Source organism: Loxodonta africana, chromosome 4 (assembly GCF_030014295.1).
Source record: "Loxodonta africana isolate mLoxAfr1 chromosome 4, mLoxAfr1.hap2, whole genome shotgun sequence".
Taxonomy (NCBI): Eukaryota; Metazoa; Chordata; class Mammalia; order Proboscidea; family Elephantidae; genus Loxodonta; species Loxodonta africana.
This window is the reverse complement of record NC_087345.1, coordinates 101975818-101998097: the sequence shown is the minus strand read 5'-3', so window position 1 is coordinate 101998097 and position 22280 is coordinate 101975818. Positions and strand designations below refer to the sequence as shown.

The window sequence follows — 22280 nt, the reverse complement described above, 5'->3', positions numbered from 1 at the left end:
TTTTGCTTACAACGTAGTTCAACAAAATACATATTTCTGATTTAAAAAAAAAATTCTCTAAGAAGTAAGTTCCATGAGTGTGAGGGCTTTGTTTTATTTAAGGCTCTATCTCTGGCATCTATATCAGGGCCCACAGTGTTCATGCATTACATAAATACTTATTGAGCACCTACTATGTGCCGGAATCTGTTCTAGATGCTGGATATATAGCTAAACGGCAGAGAAGAAGAAAAAAAAAAAAGGAGGGAGGGAAGGAAAAGAGAGAGAAAGGAAGGAAGGAAGAAATGGAGGGAGGGAGGGAGGAAGGGAGGAAGGAAGGAAGGACAGAAAGAAAAATACCCCCAATGAGCTTACATTTTAGAGGAGAGACTGGCAATAAAGAAATAATTAAAACTTATAGTAAGTGACATGGTGATTAGTGCTAAAGAGAAAAAAGCAAAGTAGAAGTATAGTGTTGGGAGTCATATTGTATATAGAGTGCTCAGGGAATGCCTCCCTGAGAAAGACACATTTGAGCAAAGACCTCACTGAGGTGAGGGAACAAGATGGAAGGTGCTAAGCCTGAAAAGAGATTGAGCCTGAGTTGGTCTAAGAACAGTGGAAAAGAGACCAATATGGAAATGAGATCAGAGAGGTAAGGGGTGGGAATTTGTTGGGTATAGAATTGTGTCAGGTTTTGTAAGGCATTTAGACTTTGGATTTTACTCTAAGTGAGAGAAGTCATTGCAGAGTTTAGAGCAGAGGGTTGACGTGATTTGACTTCTGTTTTAAGAGGATAACTCTGACTGCTGGGTTGGAAGTAAATATAGGGGCAAGGGCCAGTGAGAAAGCCATTACAATAATCTAGGCAAGAGATGATAATAGTTCTTAAGAAATAATTATTGAAGAAGAGAAAGTAGATCTTTTTGAAGATAATAAAACATTGAAAATATTCCTGAAAAAAAATTTTAAGTTTACTTATGGACATAATCATATGGCATATTACATCGGCATTTATAACTCTCTTACAACCAAATGCTGAAAGATATTATCACATACCATCATGTATCATTTACCTAAAAGTGTGAAAATTTGTAACAAAGTCCACTTTTTTAGAAATGAACTAGTTTATATTGAGGCCAATTATTTTTGATGTGTACTTTTTCTTTTATAAATGATGTTAATATATGCAAAAAAAATTTATTTCAGTCCTAAATTGTTTTAATGGCTGATCAAAGTAGAGTTTGTTAGCCTGAGGAGATAAATGAAACTGGGTGATATAAAAAATAAAAACTGAAATGTGGTAATGAAAGGATTATGGGAAAGCATGGTAGACAGTGTTTAGAATGAAAGAAACAAAAAAGACGGAAACAGTACAAAAAGATGTGATATAATAGTGGGAGTGTTCTGCTGAACACAATGCCTCATTCCACAAAGAGTTTGCATCACATGAGAGCAAGACAACATAAAAGGAAACAACACAACTATGAAATACTACAGAAATTCTTATACTATGAGGAAAATAACTACGAGAAGCTTTAAAAATGTATACTTTGAGTTCTGAAATCCATCCTAAGGAATAACGAAAGATGAATACAAGGTTTATTTATATAACAATGTCTACTGCAACATTATTTATAATTAAAAGTAGTGACAACCTACATATCTAATGAAAAGAAAGTGGTGAAATAAATGACACGACCTTCGTATCATAGAATAGCATACAATCATTACAAGCAATGTATTTAAAGTGTATTTAATGGATTGTAAATCAAAACAAAACAAAACATTGCAATCAACTTGATCCCAACTCACAGTGACTCTATAGGACAGAGTGATCTGCCCCATAGGGTTTCCAAGGCTGGAATCTTTATGGAAGCAGACTGCCACATCTTCTCCAGGGGAGTGGCTGGTGGATTTGAACTGCCAACCTTTTGGTTAGCAGCCAAGTGCTTAACCACTACGCCATTGCCTTTAGAGTAGTGCTCTTGATAAAATTTTCAGAGTAAAAAAAAAGCATGATACATACTCATTATTTCTACTGTGATCCAATTCATGTTTTTTATCTGTATCTATTTTTTTTTTTTTATACATAGTTTGGCACAGGATCAGGCAACTGTTTTAATCTGTCATGCATAAGGTCGCCGTGAGTTGGAGCTGACTGCAGAGCAGCTAACAACAACAACATATGTAGTTAGCTGATGTTTAGATGTAGATTCATAATGAGATTTATTCTTTTTGTTAAAAATTACAAGAAACCAAAAGTTATCTCTGGGTGATGAAATACACATATATTTATTTATATTTTCTACAATGAAAATTATACCTAAACCTAAAATTGAAAAATCACTTCTAAAGAGAGCAAAAATAAACCATACAAAGCAGAACAAAAATATACTCACTATAATTCCAAATGATAGAAGATATTATTGAGCTTCAGTTTTAAATCTGTTCCTTGACTCCCAAAGTGGAAAGGGTGACATATTCATTTATATAATTCTCATCATAGGAGTAAAAAAAGCAAATCAGTAACCTGGAAACTAATAGTGCTTGAATAACAAATTTTAAATGAAACATCCACATGAGATTTCAACTAAAAGATACTGGAATATAGAAGGGACCCATTTTTGCATTACTTTTTTAAAAACTGAAGTATCATTTATACACAATGAAATGCACACATTTTAAGTATTCTTCAATCAAGTTTGATAAATGCATATCCTCATGTACCCAAATCCATACTAAGATACAGGACCACAGAAAGTTCCTTCATGACTCTTCCCAGTAAATACACACACTTCTAAAGCAACCACTGTTATATTTTATTACAACCAACTATTAGACTTGACAGTTTGGAACTTCAAATAAGTGGAATCATATAATATATACATTTATGTTTCTGCTTCTTTCACTTAGCATAATATTTTTGAGATTCATCCATGTTGTGGCACCTATCAGTGTTTTGTTCCTTTTTATTGCTGAGTAGTATTTCATTGTATGAATTCATACCACATTTTGCTTATATATTCCCTCATTGATAGGTATTTGGATTATTTCCAATTTAGGACTATCATGAATATGGCTACCATGAACATTTTTGTACAAGGATACTTGCAGGCCATGTGTGCTTATTTTTCTTGGAAAAATATCTAGGGGTGAAATTGCTCGATAATAACAAGATGTGTGTTTAGATTTTTAAGAAATTGACAAAAAATTTCAAATTTATTTAATTTTATTCCCCCAGAAATATATGAGTTCCACTTGCTCCATAGCCGCTCCTTGGGCACCCTGTGGAGCAGTTCTACTCTGTCCTGTAGGGTTGCTATGATTCTAATTGACTCGGCAACATTTCTCTTTTTTTTGGTTTTAGTTATGTGGTATCCTTGCCAACTGTCAGTCTTTTTAAATTTAACCATTCTAGTGGGTGTAAATAAGTCGGAATCGATTTGATGGCAGTGAGTTAGTGGATGTATAGCAGTATCTCACTGAAGTTTTAATTTGCATTTAACTAATGACTAATGATGGTGAATACTTTCTTATTTACTTATTGGCCATATGAAGTGCCTGTTTACGTCTTTACCCATGTTTGGGATTGTTTGCCTTTTTATTATTGATTTATGGGAGTTCCTTAGGTATCTATAAATATGCCCTTTGTCAGGTATATGTGAGGAAAACGCTTTTTCTAAATCCATACCTTCCTATTTAATTTCTTAATGGTTCATTTTGATAAGCAGAAGTTCTAACTTTTCAGGAAGTCCAATTTACCATTTTTCTGTTGTGCTTAGTGTATTACAAGCCCTCTCCAAACCCATAAAGGTGTTTTCTTCTAGAAGCTTTATGTTTTAGCTTTTATGTTTAGTACTAAAATCCTTTTAAAATTAATTCTTGTTTCAGGCATGCTGTAGGCTTTCTTTTTTTCCATATTGTTATCCAGTTTTTTCAGCACCATTAATTGAAAAAGCTTCTTATTCCTAATTACTGTATTTTTATGCAAATAACTTGCACCTTCTATGTTGTTTGCCAACAGCTCCCTCTCCTCGCCCACCCCCGCCCCAGGTATTTTCATAAGCGTGCTATGCTAATTTTTTTAACAGCAACATGTAAAAATAAAATTAGCATAGTGGAGCTTATGAAAATACGTCACAGGAAGAGGGAGTGGTCGACAAACAAACTAGAAGGTGCATGTTATTTGCATAAAAATATGGTGTATTGCTTTGGCATCTCTATCAAAAATCAAATGACTATATAAGTGTGAATCTGTTCATCTCTAGGTCTGGCTCTAATGATTTTATTTTTCCTTTCTTGACAATATTTCACATTTCTTTGTTCTATCACATATCTATTTAAAAATACTTATTTTATTTTTTGGAAACCCTGGTGCCATAGTGGTTAAGTGCTAGGGCTACTAACCAAAAGGTCAGCAGTTTAAATCCACCAGGTGCCCTTGGAAACTCTATGGGGCAGTTCTACCCTGTCCTATAGGGTCGTTATGAGTTGGAATCGACTCAAGGGCACTGGGTTTTGGTTTTGGTATTTTATTTTTGGTGAAAATATATACACAGCAAAACATACACCCGTTCAACAATTTCAGCATGTACAGTTCAGTGACATTGGTTATGTTCTTCACGTTTGTAATCATTCTCGCTATCTCTACCCAAATTATTTCACCACCGTTAACTTAGGCTCACTGCTACCTAAACTTCTCATTTGTGCTTTAGAATTACTGTTGTCAATTTGATCTCATATAGCTAATTCTGTAAAAGAGTGCAATGCTCAAGGAAAACATTTTCTTGCTAATTGCACTAAACTGTTGTTTGGTTTAAAATAACTTCAGGGGTTAGTTTCAGTTCAAGTTTTAAAGATTATCTCAGGCCAGTAGATTTGGGAGTACCTCCAGCCTCAATGACTCCAGTAGGTCTGGATTTCATAGGAATTTGAAATTCTGTTCTACATTTTCTCCCATTTTGATCAGATCCCATCTATTGAGTCCTTGTATTTTATCATACATCTTATAATCTTTTTATTGAATACCAAACATTAAGTGTAAAACAATAGTAGAGGCTAAAGTAAATAATATTAATGTCCAGGAAAAAGCATGTCATTATTTTAGGGGGTTGAATCAAAGTAAACTGTAGTTGATATGGATCTGGGCTTTGCTGTTACTTTAGTTAGATTCGGAAACCCTGGTGGTGTAGTAAAGAGCTACAACTGCTAACCAAAAGGTCGGCAGTTCAAATCCACCAGGCACTCCTTGGAAACTCTGTGGGGCAGTTCTACTCTCTTCTTTAGGGTTGCTATGTGTTGGAATCGACTTGATAGTAAGGGGGTTTTTTTTTTTTAGTTAGAGTCAGTTCAACACATATGTCAAGTGCTTTAAGCATAGGGTCAGAACATTCCCTTCAGCAGGGCTAGCTATCTGAGTGCTGAGCTTCTCCTGCCCTGCTATCAGACTTAAGCGAGTTCTTCTAATTTGGACCTTGGAGGGAGTCCCTTTTAGCTCTTGTGCTCCTGCCCAGGCACCTGTGTCTAATAATCAGCCTAGTGCCCAGAGTATTTAGGAGTTTCTCCAGTTCTCAAATCCTTCTCCCAGATTTTAGTAGACCCAATGCACTTATTTTTCACAGGAGAGGAAGATCTTTCTTAATTCTTCTGCCACTCACACAGATGTATCATGACCAGAAACTCGTACTCACTATAAGGCCTAGGGTGCATGTGGAGTGCCTCTCAGATTTCTTGCTTTGCCTTTAGATTTCATGAAATCTTGACTATCTGTGCCCCAGAGGGACCTATCTCTTGGCCCTCTTTTCCTGCTCCCAAACTTTCTTGAGTATACTTGGTGAAGGCTCATGAAAAAGAATTGTGATGGGTGCAGAGTACCCTTGTTTTGAGGGCTCCCAAGGATTCTAAACAGCCCACCAACCCACACTTTGTCTTTAAATATCTGTTGAACGTTAAAGTTTTCTTTTAAACAGCATATATGGCTATGTCTCCCAATGCCACTGTTGTGCCAATGATGAGCTATAATTCGTTAGATTCTTTTGCAGTCTTAACTCTCTGATGGACTTTAAAAAATGAATCTATAGATCATCTAGCTTCTTCTTTTTGTTAGGATAGGAGTGAAGTTCTCGTGTGACTACATCCTAAGTGTTAGTGAAAAATACTTTTTACAACAAATGCAGAAATAAAAATGAAGTGGCTTTTCTTTATGGTGGTGTCCACTAAAAAAAAATGAAAATACAGGATTAAACTCAGTTTTATGAAGGAAATTATTTTAGGTACTGAATAAATATATTTCATACATTGTCCAAGGGCTAAATTTATAATAATGAGACAAAAGAATAGATTATGTATCTTTAAGACAATTTTTGTGGGTGAACTGTGTTCCCTCAAAAACCATATGCTGAAGTTCTAACCCCCGGTACCTATGAATGTGAACTTAGTTTGCAAATAAGATCTGTGCAGATGTAATCAGTTAGGATGAGGACATACTGGATTAGCATAGGGCCTAAATCCAATGACTGGTGTTCTTGTAAGGGGAGGGAGATTTGGAGGCAGACACACACATAGTCAGAGAGAAGAGGACCATGGGAAGACTGAGACAGACAGAAATTTGAGTGATGCAGCTACAAGCCAAGGAATGCCGATGAGTGCCAGCAACCACCAGAAGCTAGGAAGAGGCAAGGAAGGATTCTTCCCTAGAGCCTTGAGGTAGGGGATGGTCCCGCTAATACCTTAATTTAGGACTTCTAGCCTCCAGAACTGTGACAGAATAAATTCCTTTCGTTTTAAGCCACTCAGTTTGTGGTAAACTGTTACAGCAGCCCTGGGAATATTGTCATCTACTGTCAATATTACTTATCACAGACGATTTTGGGGCTGGAGAACAGTTTGAGGCCATTCCCAGGCTGCTACAAGATGCTCAGGCCACATTTAGAATATCGTGTTTGATTCTTTGTTGCTTACTTTCAGAGGACAAATTAAAAATGCTGTGGGGATGGAGGATGTGCGTAACGGGGACATTGACAAGGGCATAACGTGTCCTGGAAACCATGCTAATGAGAACAGTTGAGATAACCTGGGATATGTTAACTAAAAAGGAAAAGAAAAATGTTTTTATATTTAAAGTTCTGCCATGTGGAAAACCGAATTGATTGTTATAAACCTTTTGCAATTAATATTTTAGCACCTAAAAGTATCTTTGCATGTTAGATTATTTCCTTAGAGTAGATATTTGTAAGTAAAATTATTGGGTATAAGCGTGTGTAAGCCCATAATACATACTGTCAAGTTGCTCTGCAGAAAAGTGGAACCAGTTTACATTTTATTTTCCCACCAGCAGTATATGAGCATCTCTTCCACCATATCTGTACTTACTACCGAGAATTATCTTCTTGAATCTTTGCCAAATTGATAAATGAATAAAATGGAAATTGTCTAGGCTTATTGTAAGATGTTTACTTTTTAAAATTTACTCATTTTTTAAAAGTCTTTTGTGGCTTCAGTTTTAGTAGTATTGTTTCAAATATGGATTTCTGGATTTTTATGAGGCTACGTTCAAATTTTCCTTAGAGAAGAATCCAGGAATCACACCCTCTGGGACACCAGAGTACAGTTTGGTTCTCTTTTGCTGGAAGAAACTCTACCACACCTTTGGCTCCCTCCTGAGTCCTGCCAGGTGTCCTGTGCGTTGGTTCCAGGTCCTTTAACAAGTAACAGAATTTGTGTTAGGGCCAGTGAGAAGCCTTGAAATGTTGATCTCCATTCTCAGTCTCAGCCCTACTTTTGTTTTTTTAGTTAGAATCTCTGAGTTGGTAGTTCTTTCTGGGTAGTTTCAAATACTTGGGTTTTGGGTTGAGGTGGAAGATCCCAAAGGCTCTGATTATACTTAAACCCCAGGGAAATCCCAGGTCTCACTAGAGCAACTTCGAAGAATCTAGAGCAAGTGAGATTACAGTGGCTGGATTTATTCTTAAAACTATTGGTTTATAAATCTGAGATCATTCTGGTTGACTCTGAAACTTCTCAAACAACTAGGAGGCGTGGTCTGAAGACAGCACCCCAAACCCAGTTGCCAGGCAAATAAAAGCCTGCAAATTGTTGGCCTTAGGCTACCCCTGAAGCTTGCTTCTCTACTCCAGCAAAGAATAATCAAAAGTGTTTTATTCTGTGCCTTTGGACTTAAGTTATTTGTAAATAAATCTATGGTTTACAGTTCTTGGCTGGTTGAAAAATAAAATATTCTCAAATGAGTCTTTATCTTTTTAAAAAATATATATACTGAAAATGAAACAGGAATTTAAATACCAAGCAGGGTTAATACACTACATTTTAGAATTTTTTTTGTTTCATTTTGTTTTATATGGAAAGATGACTCTCACAGTCATTATGCAATTATGATCTGATTTTTAATGCTAGGATTATCTGTAAAAAGTAACCTGACTCTGAAATGACTCGCTTAAAGATCTAGACTTCCAGACCCCAGTCTTGACTCCCAGTAGTTGCCTTTGTTGGGCAAAGCACACCACCCTCTTTCTGACTGCAGGAATGACAAAAAGATTGCCAAGGAACTTGGCAGAAGAGAGAGGACACAAAGTCCTTTTGCTCCTGACTGTTCCTGTTCTCTATTTGGCTTGGTCATAAATCTGCTTCCAAGGCAAAGTTGACTTCTACAGAGAGCAGGCCTCTGTTCCCAACCTGTTTGTGTGGATTGTTTGGAAGGAAAAAAAAAAAAAAAAAATGGATCCAATAGTTTCTACCAGGGCTGAAGGGGTATGAGAAGATTGCATGAGTTCCAATTCCATTTATAGGGACATTTAAGGCTCCAAATAAAACATGTAAAAGTCAACTCATGTTAAAACAAGCATACACAGTAGCCACAGAAGAGAGAAATCAGAAAAGTTTAACTCATGGTTGAAGAGGGTGGGCTTAAGGGGACGGAGAGGAGGTAGGTTGTCCTCTTTAGAGCAGGACAAGATTGTGGGCTGGACAGAGGCAAAGAGCCATAAAAACTTTGAATATTTTTGCAAGGCAAGGCCAAGATTGGTCTCTTCTTTGACCAGTAACCTGCCCAATTCAGGGATGAAGGAGACACTGAAGTGATTGCTACTCACAAGGAATGGCTATGTCTCCTGCATTGAGACATTGTCTACTCTCAGTAGACATAACTTTTATATTTGTATTTTATTTATATTTTTTTACAGATATTAAACAGGTACTTCTTTTTGCAAAACATCATGCTAGGCATACCAGCCCATGGAAGAGAAGTAGAAGAAGTATGTATACATACACAGTGATAGCCAGGAACAAGCAATGGGGAGAGGGGAAAATATTTGGATCATGGGCCTGATATAAACACAATCAGTCCTGGGTTCCACTTTTAGTTATGACATGGGCTGCCTATCTCAAGATTTGGAGCCCTGGTGGCACAGTGGTTAAGAGCTATGGCTGCTAACCAAAATGTCGGCAGTTCAAATCTACTGGACACTCCTTGGAAACCCTGTGAGGCAGTTCTACTCTGTCTTATAGGGTCTCTATGTGTCGAAATCGCCTCAGTGGCAATGGGTTTTTTTTTTTTTTTTAATCTCAAGATTGGATCTGGATAAAAAGATAGAGAGGGAGTCAGCTTTTATATCCTGTTCTAATGACGTGGTATGGATCAGAAAGTCCTCTCCAAATCTAGAGGAAGGAAAACTGGCCAGATAGAAGAGCTATTTTTAATTCTAGCTGTTTTTTTTAAATGATAGTTGTGAGTTGTTTTTTGCTAAGTTATCCCTACTACTAACAAAGATGGTCTTATTATAACTATCTACCAAAAACATGTTTATTTGTTTTAGATATTTATGTTCTCATAACATTGCCAGGTGAAAAACCTAGGTTTTGCTTGGCATAACTTATTATAGACAGTAAACAAGAGGCCAAGGTGGGAGATCAGAAAGATGCCTTTATTTCATTGTACAAGGAATGGAGCATTTGGGGCTTTTGCCTCCAAGGCTGATTGCAGGCAGCTTGGGGAGGTGGGCTTTTACAGAGAGCAGATAAGGAAATGCAAATTCATCATGAATATTCAGGATTGAGCTTCACTTCACACAGGCACTCAGAGCTTGGGGATGACCATACATTTTCTTTAGACGAGGTTTCATTCCCCAGGATTGAGGAAGAGGTTGATTTTCTTACATTAGGATGTTAAGTCTCCAACCAGAGGTGGGTTGAGGCCATGTATGGCCCATTCTGTGATTATCTTGTCAAGGACAAATTTAGAAGAATGTGCAGCTTACTTACTTTGTTTGGTGTAAGCCAGAGCAGGTGTCTCTCAGAAGGGTTGAGCTCTGAGGCTGTCTGCCTCAAAAACTACCAAAACTAATATATATTAAGAATGATTGCAATTGGTTTTGTTCTAGAATAAGCAGCTATCAAACCTTAGCATTCCCAATAAGGAAAATTATTCTTAAATGATAGAAATCAATTTTCTTCTTAATCATTCAGAAAGCACATTCTGGAAATCCATCTTCCAAGCACCCATTTCCTGTTTCCACATCTGAGGAAGTTTGTACCATGGGGTCCAGGGCTTCCCACTGGGTCTGCCTTCCCAATGTAGTAACTTCCATACTTCATCTCAGTCATTCAACTCAAAGGCCATACTCTCCAGCTGGAACCCAAAGCCTACCATAAAATGATCCCAATTGGCACTTACTGACTTATCTCCCACCATCCCTCCAAATATTCCCAGTGATTAAGTATGATTTTCATCTCATTGATCCTGTCCCTGACCTTCCATTTTTTGGAGATTTTTTTTTTAATTGAAATCTTGCTTATGCTCCAAATCAGCTGCCTTCTCCACTGCACACCCACCCATCTGTCTGCTCCAGTCCTGATACACCTAACCACACCTGTTGACTGCCTAGCTGCTTGGAAAAGAGAAAGCCAGTACAGCATTGAACATCATAAGAGTATCATATCCTTGCCAAGGGGGTTCCTTTGGAATATCTCCAACATTTCCATTCTTCATGAACTGAATGCTGAGTTTTTGCAGCATGAGACACAAGGGAGAAGATCAGACTACCTCCTTGAGCCTTCTATCAAAGCTTTTTACTTGGGCACCCAAAACTCACAAATAGTTCTACAGCTTCTGCCTTTAACCTTCTGTGTCTATTTCCTAAGGCTGTCATAAAAAGTGCCACAAACTTGGTAACTTAAAACAATAGAAATTTATTCTTTCACAGTCCTGGAGGCCAGAAGTCTGAAATCAAGGTGTTTGCAGGGCTACTCTCCCTCCTCTAAAAGCTCTAGGGGACAATCTGTACCTTGCCTGTTCCAGGTTCTGGTAGCTCCAGGAATTCTTCGGTTTGTGGCCATTTCACTCCAATCTCTGCCTCTGTGGTCACGTTGCCTTCCCCTCTTTTCTGTGGGTCTCTCCTGTGTGTCTCTTATAAGGATGTAATTGGATTTAGGGCCTCCTTGGATAACCCAGGATGATTTTGTCTGAAGATTCTTAACTTGATTACATCTCCGAAGACCTCTTTTTTTTTTTTTTTTTTCCTAAAGAAAGCCACATTCACAGGTTTCTGGGATTAGGACGTGGATATATCTTTTGGGGGGCCATCATTCAGCCCATGACATGGCGACTCCATGTGTTACAGAGTAGAGCTTCTCTTTAGAGTTTCTTGGATACAATCTTTACAGAAGCAGATCATCAGCCCTTTCTTTTCCACTGGGTAGGTTCAAACTGTCAAACTTTTGGTTAACTATCTAGAGCAACCGTTTTTGCTACCCAGGAACCTTCTAGGAAGCTCAAAATCATTGATAGAGATCCAGTGGGGAAGAGGGCCACCCTACCCAGTGTTGTAACAACCAGCTGCATCTTCCCCTTTTCTTCATGAAGAGCCCTACATATGCCAAATTTTACCTTCTCTCTTCTAGTTACCTAAAAAACATCCTCATATATATGCACAAAGACAAACAAATTCTGATTTAGGGAGTAGGGCCCTAAAAGAGAGGATAGAAATAAAGAGGCAGAATCATAACACAGGACAAGACAAGGCATACTTTTCATCAGAAAGTAAAAAATATGCATTAAATCTGTAGAACGAGTCCAGAACAAAATAAGAAACTAGATGGCAAAATTAGCGTATGGAAAAGTTAAAATCTGGGCAGAGTGAGGCATGGGATACACTGTGCCAAACAAAAATTTGTCCAGAAGTAGAAACTGGGCACTGCGATACTTGGCATTTATCGTAGAGATGAATACAACATCTTAAAGACCTACGTGTTCGTGGTCTGCATTGCCAGATACAAATTTCTTAAATAATAATATAATGAGTCATAGACAAGTATAAGGGAAAATATTTTCCAAATAAACAGTGTACAGGTATTTCTATGCATACACCTGTGTAGATTGTTTAAAAAAATGTGGAAATATTTTAAGAGAACATGAAATGATGTACAGACCTGCCTTTGGTGGTATGTTTTATCATATATCAATTAAATATACAATCTAGGATCATATCTTACCTATAATGTGTAATCTTCCTATTAGTATCTAGCAGCATGAATTCTGAGGAGTACTTAACAAGTCTTAATTAATGATTATAACATTTACTATCACGACTCCAAATGATTTGGCTCTAAGTCTACAAAACAAACTCAAAAAGAATGTGAACATATAGGTATCATAGTAAAAAATCTTTTCCTGCCCATAAACTATGAACAGTGGCAGTCTGTGGAGTTCCCACTGTTCCAGTTTTACCCTTGCCTCAGGAAATCTTTCTAGATTCCACCTCCAGAATACAACTCATTGTTGTTCAAGGTATAGTTTATGGACTAGCAGCATAGGTATGACCTGGGAGTTTTTTAGAAGTGCAGAATCTCAGTCCCCTACCACAGACTTACTGAATAGGTGATTCATATGCATATCCTTTGTCTAGTTTGTTATTTACCCACGACCTCTCCTCTCATTTCCTTGAACATAATATTTTGTCACTCCTAGTATTGTTTTTTTTTTATTTCAACTCTATGTAATATGTGCCATTTTCTCCAAAATAGCAAAATAAGAATTGGAAGTTATAAAAATGATAAATTAGTCAATTAATACTCTGTTTAATGTTTATTATATTTAGATCCTCCAATTATTGAAGGAAACATGGAGGCAGCAAGAGCAGTGGATTTAATCCCGTGGATGGAGTATGAATTTCGTGTGGTAGCAACCAATACTTTGGGTATAGGAGAGCCCAGTATACCATCGAACAAAATTAAAACGGATGGTGCTGGTACGTAGAAGAAACTTTTTAATTTTTAAAAGGCTCATAAATGCAATGCCTTTATGTATATAGTTGAATGCGGTGGGAAGTAAATAATGTACCAAAGGAAGTGATTTGTCAAAAAAAATGTTTTATACGTGTATTTCATATGCGTGTGTATTCTATACCAAGACAGACAAGAATCATAAAAAGAAATATGAAGATTAAGAATATTTTTACATAGTTATAAGTACTGGAGGAAAACGGAAATCACTGCGTATTCCATAGAGGTCATTTAATGAAGTTGGTATTTAGAATATAAATTTAATGTAAATTCTGAATCTTAATCAGGCAGACTCTTGATTTAATTGGTTCCATGATTTAGAAGATTTATAATTCTGTGTGTAGGATTTCTTCAGTCATCGCTCAAAAGACATTTATAACTGAATGTGCACATGGATCAAGCGAGTGGGCAGGACCGGTAGGGTGTGCAGCGAGTGGAGCGAATACAATGAGAGCTCTCAAATATCAAATCCCTGCCACTTGGGGAGTCATTGCATGCTAAGAGATAGCAATGATTTGTTTTCTTAAGGTGACACACTAAACATACTTTTTACCATGCTTTAACCTTGGCTTTTCTTCCAATTTAGGTTCATATTTTTATGCTAACTACTAACTCCATGTAGACAGCCTCTAGTGCAATAAATACTTTTTTCCCTTTTTCCACTGCATTGACAAGGCAAAAAAAAAAATTCCTGATTCTAGTGATAGCTGTTTTTATTATTCCTTGTCTGTCTAAAAAGGAAATGTTTTTGTAGGCTCTCTGAGTTATTTTGTTTTGATTATGCCTTGCGAAACTTCAGAACTTTATTTGGGAGAAAAGATTTTAAACAGATGACTGGCTGCCATTACATTTTGCTGTAATCTCTTGTATTTATATCTATCTGGCTACCTCAGTTCCATGGCCTTACTTCTAACTAGAATTATGAGCTTTCATGCCTTTAGTTTTTAAGCCAAGTAATTCACAGGGACTGACATCAATAAACTGTCTCTTAAAGTTTCACGTAATATATCAGATAATTTTGTTAGAGTAATAGTGACTCTGTAATAAAGGAAGACAATAAGCAATAAAAGTATTTAGTCTGTGCCAAGTATTTTCACATATAGTTCATTTAATCCTCATAATAATCTTTTTTCCTTCCCTTTCTCCCCTCCCCCCACTAATTTTCTTTTGTCTCGATGGATTTGCATATCATAGATATTTCGTATAAGTGGGATCATACAATATCCTTTTGTGTCTGGCTTATTTCACTTAGCATGATGTTTTCAAGGTTCATGTGATGGCATGTATCAGAACATCATTTATCTTTATAGCTGAATAATTTTTCATTGTATGTACAAACCATATTTTGCTGATCCACTCATCTGTTGAAAGACTTCAGAACAATTTTTTGGTGTAGGTATTACTATCCCAATGCTCCTTGTTGGGCTATAGACTCAATGATGCTAAATAATTTTACCTAAGTTAATGTAACTACTTGTGAAACACGTAATTTAAACCCAAATCTGCCCAAAACATCTTCTCATACATTGAGCTTTCTCTCTTAAAGGCAACTTCTCAAGCAAGACTCTTAAAATATATTCATTTATTTGAACTGTTACTAGAGTTCTAATAGAAAGCTGTTTAGCTTTCGTCCTTAACTATGCAACTAGATATGACCTAAGCATGAATTTTTATTTGTTTTAGCATATCTGCCTATAATATGAAAACAATCATTACTTTTTCTCAATCTCCCAGAAATCTAGTGACAATATGGAGATAATGTAAGTTGAAGTTTTATAGAATACAGAAACATACATTCAGTATCTTTGGGTTTGGTTTTTATTATTATTCCTAGAACCGGCAACCCCATATGTTTATAGTAGAGGCTTCTGTCTAACAGGATGAACGTAGTTGCCTTTTCTTGAGAAAGAAAAATAACAAAGAACTGGGGCATGATCTGACTGGTGATTTTAAGCTCATTAATTTCACACTGAGAAATACAGCACTTGATTTGGTTTAACAAATATTTGTTTTCAAAATAAAATTACAAAAGAACCAACCAACCAAACAAAACCAACTGATTAAACTGGTCTCAGTAAACTTATTTCAATTAAAAAAATTAACATACCTATCTCAGATACAAACTTTACTTTTTCATTGAGTTTGATTAATTATCCATGATTTCATGACTAATACAGTATGAACTAAGTCTTACCTGAACACTAAATTCTGAAGTAAAAAATTGTTCGTTAGGAGGAAGGATACTTTATTGGCTTTGGTAATAGAATTCGGTTATAAACAATACATCATTATCTCAAAAAATGATTGCTTTATGGTACATAGTCTGATCACCTGGACAGAATTAGCATATGTTTTGTCTTAGATTTTTTTCTCTCAATGTAGAAAAGTGATTAAGCACAATATGTTTTTAAGAACAAAAAAAGAATGTCCCTGAGAGAAAGAGATTCAATCTAATCCTTTAGTATCTAAATCTATGAATGTAGTTTATATTTACTATCATATTTAGAAGCATAGGGACGGTTGTTGATGTGTTTCCTACCAATAGTTTGTATATAACTCTGAAGACTTTGATAACTTTAATGTCTTCTTATCCTTGGAAATGCTTGGAAAATTGTTTGAGAGAGACATCAAACTTACAATGTTTGAGAAGGTTGCTGCTTTTATTCAAACAACTTTTAGGCATCGCCTTTTACATTTTGTTTGCTTGAGTGGTATTTTGTTAAGGAATTAATTACTTCTTCGGGGTGCTTAGAAAATAACTTCCTCGAAGGCCTTCAAAGCAAAAAAACAAAGCAAAAACAAACCTATGAAGTAATGACAGTCTTATATCAAGATATGACCCCATAGTGACATAATGAGGTACTTTATTCCTTCCAATTAAGCAAAAAAAACAAATTACATAACTTCTGTCTACATCAAATTAGTGACTTGGCTATTATAAAAAATTATTCTGTAAATTAAAAATATGTAGTAGGTGTTTTGAATCAACTCGATAGCAGCCACCGACAATAAGAGCAGATGTTCTTAATGTTCATAATATTGAACAATTCTGTACAATGCCAATGTATTTGTTACTCTGCCACCAGAATATATCTTGGATCTTTTATTAATCAACTTTTATAACTACTATCATTTGTACACTAGTGCATTGCTTCACTTAATCCTCACAGGAATTCTATGAAACCGATGTGATTGTTCCTTATTTTACAGATGAGAAAGTTAACATGCGGTTAATGAGAAGCAAAGGAGCTCTGGTTGCACAGGGGTTAAGTACTTGGCTGCTACCTGAGAGGTCAGCAGTTTGAACCCACCAGCCACTCTGTGGAAGGAAAATGTGGTAGTCGGCTTCCATAAAGATTGTTGTTGTTGTTGTTGTCTGGTGCCATCGAGTTAAGGGTCTTCCTCTTTTTCGCTGACACTCTACTTTACCAGGCATGATGTCCTTCTCCAGGGACTGATTTCTCCTGATAACCTGTCCAAAGTATGTGAGAAGTCTCACTATCCTTGCTTCTAAGGAGCATTCTAGCTGTACTTCTTCCAAGGGGGATTTGTTTATTCTTTTGGCACTCCACGTTATATTCAATATACTTCTCCAACAGCATAATTAAAAGGCGTCTATTTTCCTCAGCTTTCCTTATTCATTATCTAGCTTTTGCATGCATATGAGGCAATTGAAAATACCGCAGCTTGGATCAGGGGTACCTTAGTCCTCAATGTAACATCCTTGCTTTTTAACACTTTAAAGAAGTATTTTGCAGCAGATTTGCCCAATGCAATACATCCGTAAAGATTAAAGACCCTATAGGGGAGTTCTGCTCTGTCCTATACGGCAGCTATGAGTTGGATGACAATGGGTAAAGGTAAGGGTAATAGAGGCAGAGGTGGGATTAAATCCAGGTCTTTCTAATTTTAAAGGCTTTGCTCCTAAACCACTTTCTGGGAGGGCAGTGGAGCTCCAGGAATCTTGATGTCATTATTTAATAGCTCTGTTATTAGGGGCACATTACTTAACCTCTGAGCCTCAATTTTCTCATATCTAAATGGGAATTATTTATCTCATGGATTATTTTTATGATTAAAAATGTGTAAAGAAAACAGCATCGTATGGTGCATGGTATTTACTCAATAAAATTTGTTTATTATGCTACTAATGCTCAGTTTAAAGTTTAATGTGCTTATAACAAAATATTTTATGCTTTAATTGAAAGTTTAGTTTTGGCAATAAATTTTATTTTTTCTAAACATAAAGGAAGGGTCATATAATCTCGTGTAATTTTTACTCTTTTTTAATTGAATCATTTTACGTATTTTCTCTAATGAAATTCAAGAGAATTGCTCTTTTTTTTTCCTTTCACCCTGCTGTTAAAAATTGAATATGCATAGAGTCGCTCATTTACATTTTTCATCCTTATAAGAAAACAAAAACACTTTCTAAAGCAGGGATGTTTGTCTTGTCATGTACCATAATAATAACCCTGGAAGACATGCCAGCATACGTTATGTGGCATAAAGGCTGGTTCCCATTTGATGGAATGGTCGGTCCTGTGCTTCATTATGCTGATTGAAAGACATGACATTATCCAATGCAGCACATGCCCTTATCTTTCCAATTACTTAAAGTTAAGATCTCAGAGCCAGTTGGGTGCATTTTTTGGATTCAGACAAGTGCATTATAAAACAGATGCTCCTAAATGAAGAATTAGAAGATGTGTTTGTGACCCATTTAACTCTGACTGTAAGAAAGAGGTAACAAAAGCATTCTTGGAAGTAATATGTCATGGTAAAGCATACCCCCATAGCTAATAGCTTGGAATAGGTGCAGTTGGTGAGTCGATATCCTAAAATGGTACACTCAGGTTTGTTTTTACAACTCTTTTGGGATTTATTTGGGAGATCAAGCCAGGCTAAGAAAGAGGAAAAATAACATAAAACCAGAATCAACACTTTCATATTATGTATAAAGTTTTACTTTCATGTCTAACAAAGCTATTCTGCTTTTTCATTTACTTTAATTTTTTATTTATTTTATTTTTTCCACATGTATTTGATAAAGGGTAAGAATAGTAGTAAGAAAATATTTTGTAGCTGGCCTGGCACCTAAGAACACCACCACCAACATGGTACTAAGCTAGCATTAATTGTTGTCATTAGTAATAAAATAGATAAATCTTTTTTTAAGCAATCAGGAGACCTGAGCCAGTTTCAGCTTCTCTACATACGAGCAATGTGACCTAGACAAGTTAACTCACTTACTTTTTCTGTAAAATAAGGATAACACCACTTCTCCAGTATATTTCAAAGTACTGATTTGAGTATCCATTTAGTGGAGTATGTAAGAATTGTTTCTAAGTTGCAGATAAATCTGTTATCGAGCCTGGATTCTTCATTCATTCAGTCAGTCAGCAAAGTTTTACAAGGGGGAGACGTTTAGTACATTGAATTACAACTGTTTTTTTTTTAATATACTTTATTTCTACCGCTACAAAGGAAGCATCTTCCACAATGGGATCGGATTCTATTCACATTTGTATTTTTAGTGCTTAACACAATTGGTGCACAAAAAGAAGACAAAGGGAGGGAGAAGGAGGTTTACATGGTGGTTCTGGTAATTGAACGTTAATAGAGATGATGAAAAGAGAAGGAATGATCAAAACTACAATGGAACTTACATCATATGATTTAGAAAAATCCATTTCCAAATATATTTTTTGCTTGAGTTTGACAAGGTTAACACATGCATTAGATATTTTTGCTTTTTATTATGCTGAGAGTTAAAACAAAACCAAACTTGTTGCCATTGAGTTGATTCCAACTCGTAGCAACCCTATAGGACAGTAGATCTGCCCCACAGGGTTTTCAAGGAGCCATTGGTAGATTTGAACTGCTGGCCTTTTGGTTAGAACCGAGCTCTTAATCACTCGCCCCCCAAGGCCCTAAGAGATAAATTAGGATGCTTTAATTATTTTTACTGAATTAAAAAAAAAAAAATCCTAATTAGGTTGATTTCTGAAGCATAAGTTTTACTATATCTTATGGTTATTTCATTTTTGCAGCATTCTTTTCTGCCCATCCAAACTGTTGTCCCTAGCTGACTTATTTTTAGATTATCACTGCATTGAGTAATTATCAAACTTCCTCTATTCCGCACATTTGAATTTGCTGTTATATGACTATGAGTCGGAATTGACTGGATGGCACTGGGTTTGGTTTTTTGGTTTATAACAAAGACTAGCATAAATAAACAATTATTGCACTTTCTGACAAATGAGACCCTAAGGCATTACTATTGTTGTGAGCTAACTTGGTATGTTTTTACATACTATAGCAATCTGTTTGACATGGTAGATTCCTTAGTAAGTTTAGCAACCCGCTCTACCATCAGAGCAAGAGATCCGCATTTACAAAGATCCACTCTCATTCAAATGTGCAAACATTATACAGTTTATTTGATTTTATTAACGGTCTTTAGAATTATATATTTAAGTGCTTTAAGACGTGTATTTAATGATAGAATAAAAACAGGTGTTAGAATTCAATACTTTGGTTTTCTAGACTCCAACTATTACTTATGTAACTATTTTGAATCTCTTCCCAAAAAATTTGTTTTAAATCACAATAAAATTTTGATGCAAATTAGAAAAGTTGCATTCATGGTTAACTTTTCATCTTTAAAAGTGACCATACACATTAAAGTGAAATCATCAAGTACTAAAGTAGTCAACATATTTTGAATTGGGGCATATTATATACTTTATAATTTAGGATTTGTCAAAAACCAATATGTATATTGTCAAACAAAACCTCAGAGCCCAAAGTGGTATTCTATGCAAATTATTTAAGCATTCAAATATAAAACGAAAATTAGCAATAGTTTCTTTTCACAGAAAAAAATAGTCATGAAATTAGTTCGATTTTCTTTAGATCATTGAAATACAGAAGCCCTCTTATAAATATCATTAGGGAATCACTATTAGACTGAGTAAGCTAAAAAAAAAAAGGAAAACAACTCACTGTTTTTAACCTTTCACAGTAAAATTATAAGTATTGTTTATTCATGATTAATTTAATAATTCAGTATTTTTCTGAATATTAGTTTAAATTCTGTTTAGTGATTTATTGTTTAAAGAATGTCTGGTTTGTTCTCTGTTAAATGCCCTGGAGCCTAAAGTTAAGTAAGCACCCTGTTCTTAGGGTAATTTACTTCCCTTAATCGAGTCACTATTTGGTCAAGTCCTCCTGTGTCTGCTGGGCTGAATATAAGCCACCTAACTGCTTCCTTCTCAGCCTCATGTAATATATGTAATTTATATGTCACTTACTCCTGTGAAATATTTTCCCTTAGCTTCTAATGATAAACTGAACAGTCAAAGAAAAATGGGAAAAATTGAGTCAATTATTAATCCAATTAAGACATAAAAACACACCATTAAGAAATAAGAACTTTTATTTTTGTGCTTGTGTTTGTCTTCTTCTTAGCATCAGAGCTCAGTGGATAATCTTTGAAGAGCCAATGCATCTTGGATTACTTATTTGAAAGTCATTAAAAGAGCTCATAGTAATCATTATAAAATGGAAAAAATATTCCATCTAATATAAACATATTCCATTTTTAGCTCTATTCTAAAAAAAAGGAGGTCAAGATTAGTTATGATAAAAAGTGTTACAGTGTAATGCTTTGGCAAATAATACTTTCTCTGATAAAGGCAATATTTGACTAAAAAATTACAGTATAATAAATTATTGGAGTTATTTTTGAAATTATTCTCCTGTGACCACTGTACCTATATTTAGGGTTAAACATACAAAATTTGATTTATTCATTGCTTTATAAGACAAAATGCTTTCTGTTTCTCCATAGCATGTAGGGTTTTAACTTCAGAATATGAGTTATTAGGGTAAAAGAGTTTCCAGGGTTATTTTCATATTTCGGCCTTTAATATGTATTTTATCTAAAGTATTTGAAGTAAATTATCTTTTAACATTCCTGTGCACCCAATTTCATTTTCTAACACTCATGTGGTAACAGCCGAGTAGTGAAACAAAATATCTCAAAATTCATACTAACTTCTTCACTTGGAAATTAAACCATCACATAGTTTTATAGATAGATATAAGGAAGACCATTTATTTTTGTTTGTTTCTGTGCAATTTAGGTGCATATTTTACTGAAGAGTTTACATGACTAATATTAGAAGTTTTGAGGTGTTTATCTTTGAATTAAGATTGTTAGGCTCTACAAACCAGTGAATAGACCCTATGCTGTGAGCATCCTGTTGAAGGTGCAGCTATCTCCTACTATAAGGGATCTGGGACTCAGGGAGAGCTGCCATTTGATCTCTTCTTTGAAATGTAAACAGATTTAGGAATGATATTTCAAATTGGGCCAAGTCATAGGTGTGGAGAAACATCCTCTGTAAAAACATGGACTTCAACTGCACAGCTGGTCTCCATGTGCCATGGGTAAAGGGACAAATTATGCTTTATTCATTTTTACAACTCTGGCTAGGTGCTGAGGGTTCAAATCCAGTTAAGATACAGTGCTTACCCTTATGGAGTTTCAAAGACAGAGAAAAACTTAGAGGAAGACAAAGAAGAGGACGTTGGACTTGATAGCTAGAAGCAATTTTGTGATTTTTGAGAGAGGGTCTTCAGTAATATGCAGGTGGTAGAAAACAGATTGTGAGGCATTAAAAGTGATTGTTGTTGTTAGGTGCATTGAAACAGTTCCAACTCATAGCAACGCTATGTAGAACGGAACGAAACATTGCCCGGTCCTGCACCATCCTCACAATCGTTGTTATGCTTGAGCCCATTGTTGCAACCACTGTGTCCATCCATCTTGTTCAGGGTCTTCCTCTTTTTCTCTGCCCCACTACTTTACTAAGCATGATGTCTTTCTCTAGGGACAGAGCCCTTCTGATAATATGTCCAAAGTATGTGAGATGTAGTCTTGCCATCCTTGCTTCTGAGGAGCATTCTGGTTGTACTTCTTCCAAGACAGGTTT

General features: G+C 35.7%; 1 protein-coding gene across 1 annotated transcript in view; it reads left to right on the top strand.

Moving 5' to 3' along the window:
* CNTN1 (contactin 1) overlaps positions 1-22280 on the top strand; it is a 379037-nt gene that overhangs the window by 306362 nt on the left and 50395 nt on the right. Inside the window, exon 18 of the mRNA XM_023555346.2 lies at positions 13092-13241. Within this exon, the coding sequence (XP_023411114.2) occupies positions 13092-13241 (150 nt within the window). The remainder of the gene's footprint in view (positions 1-13091; positions 13242-22280) is intronic.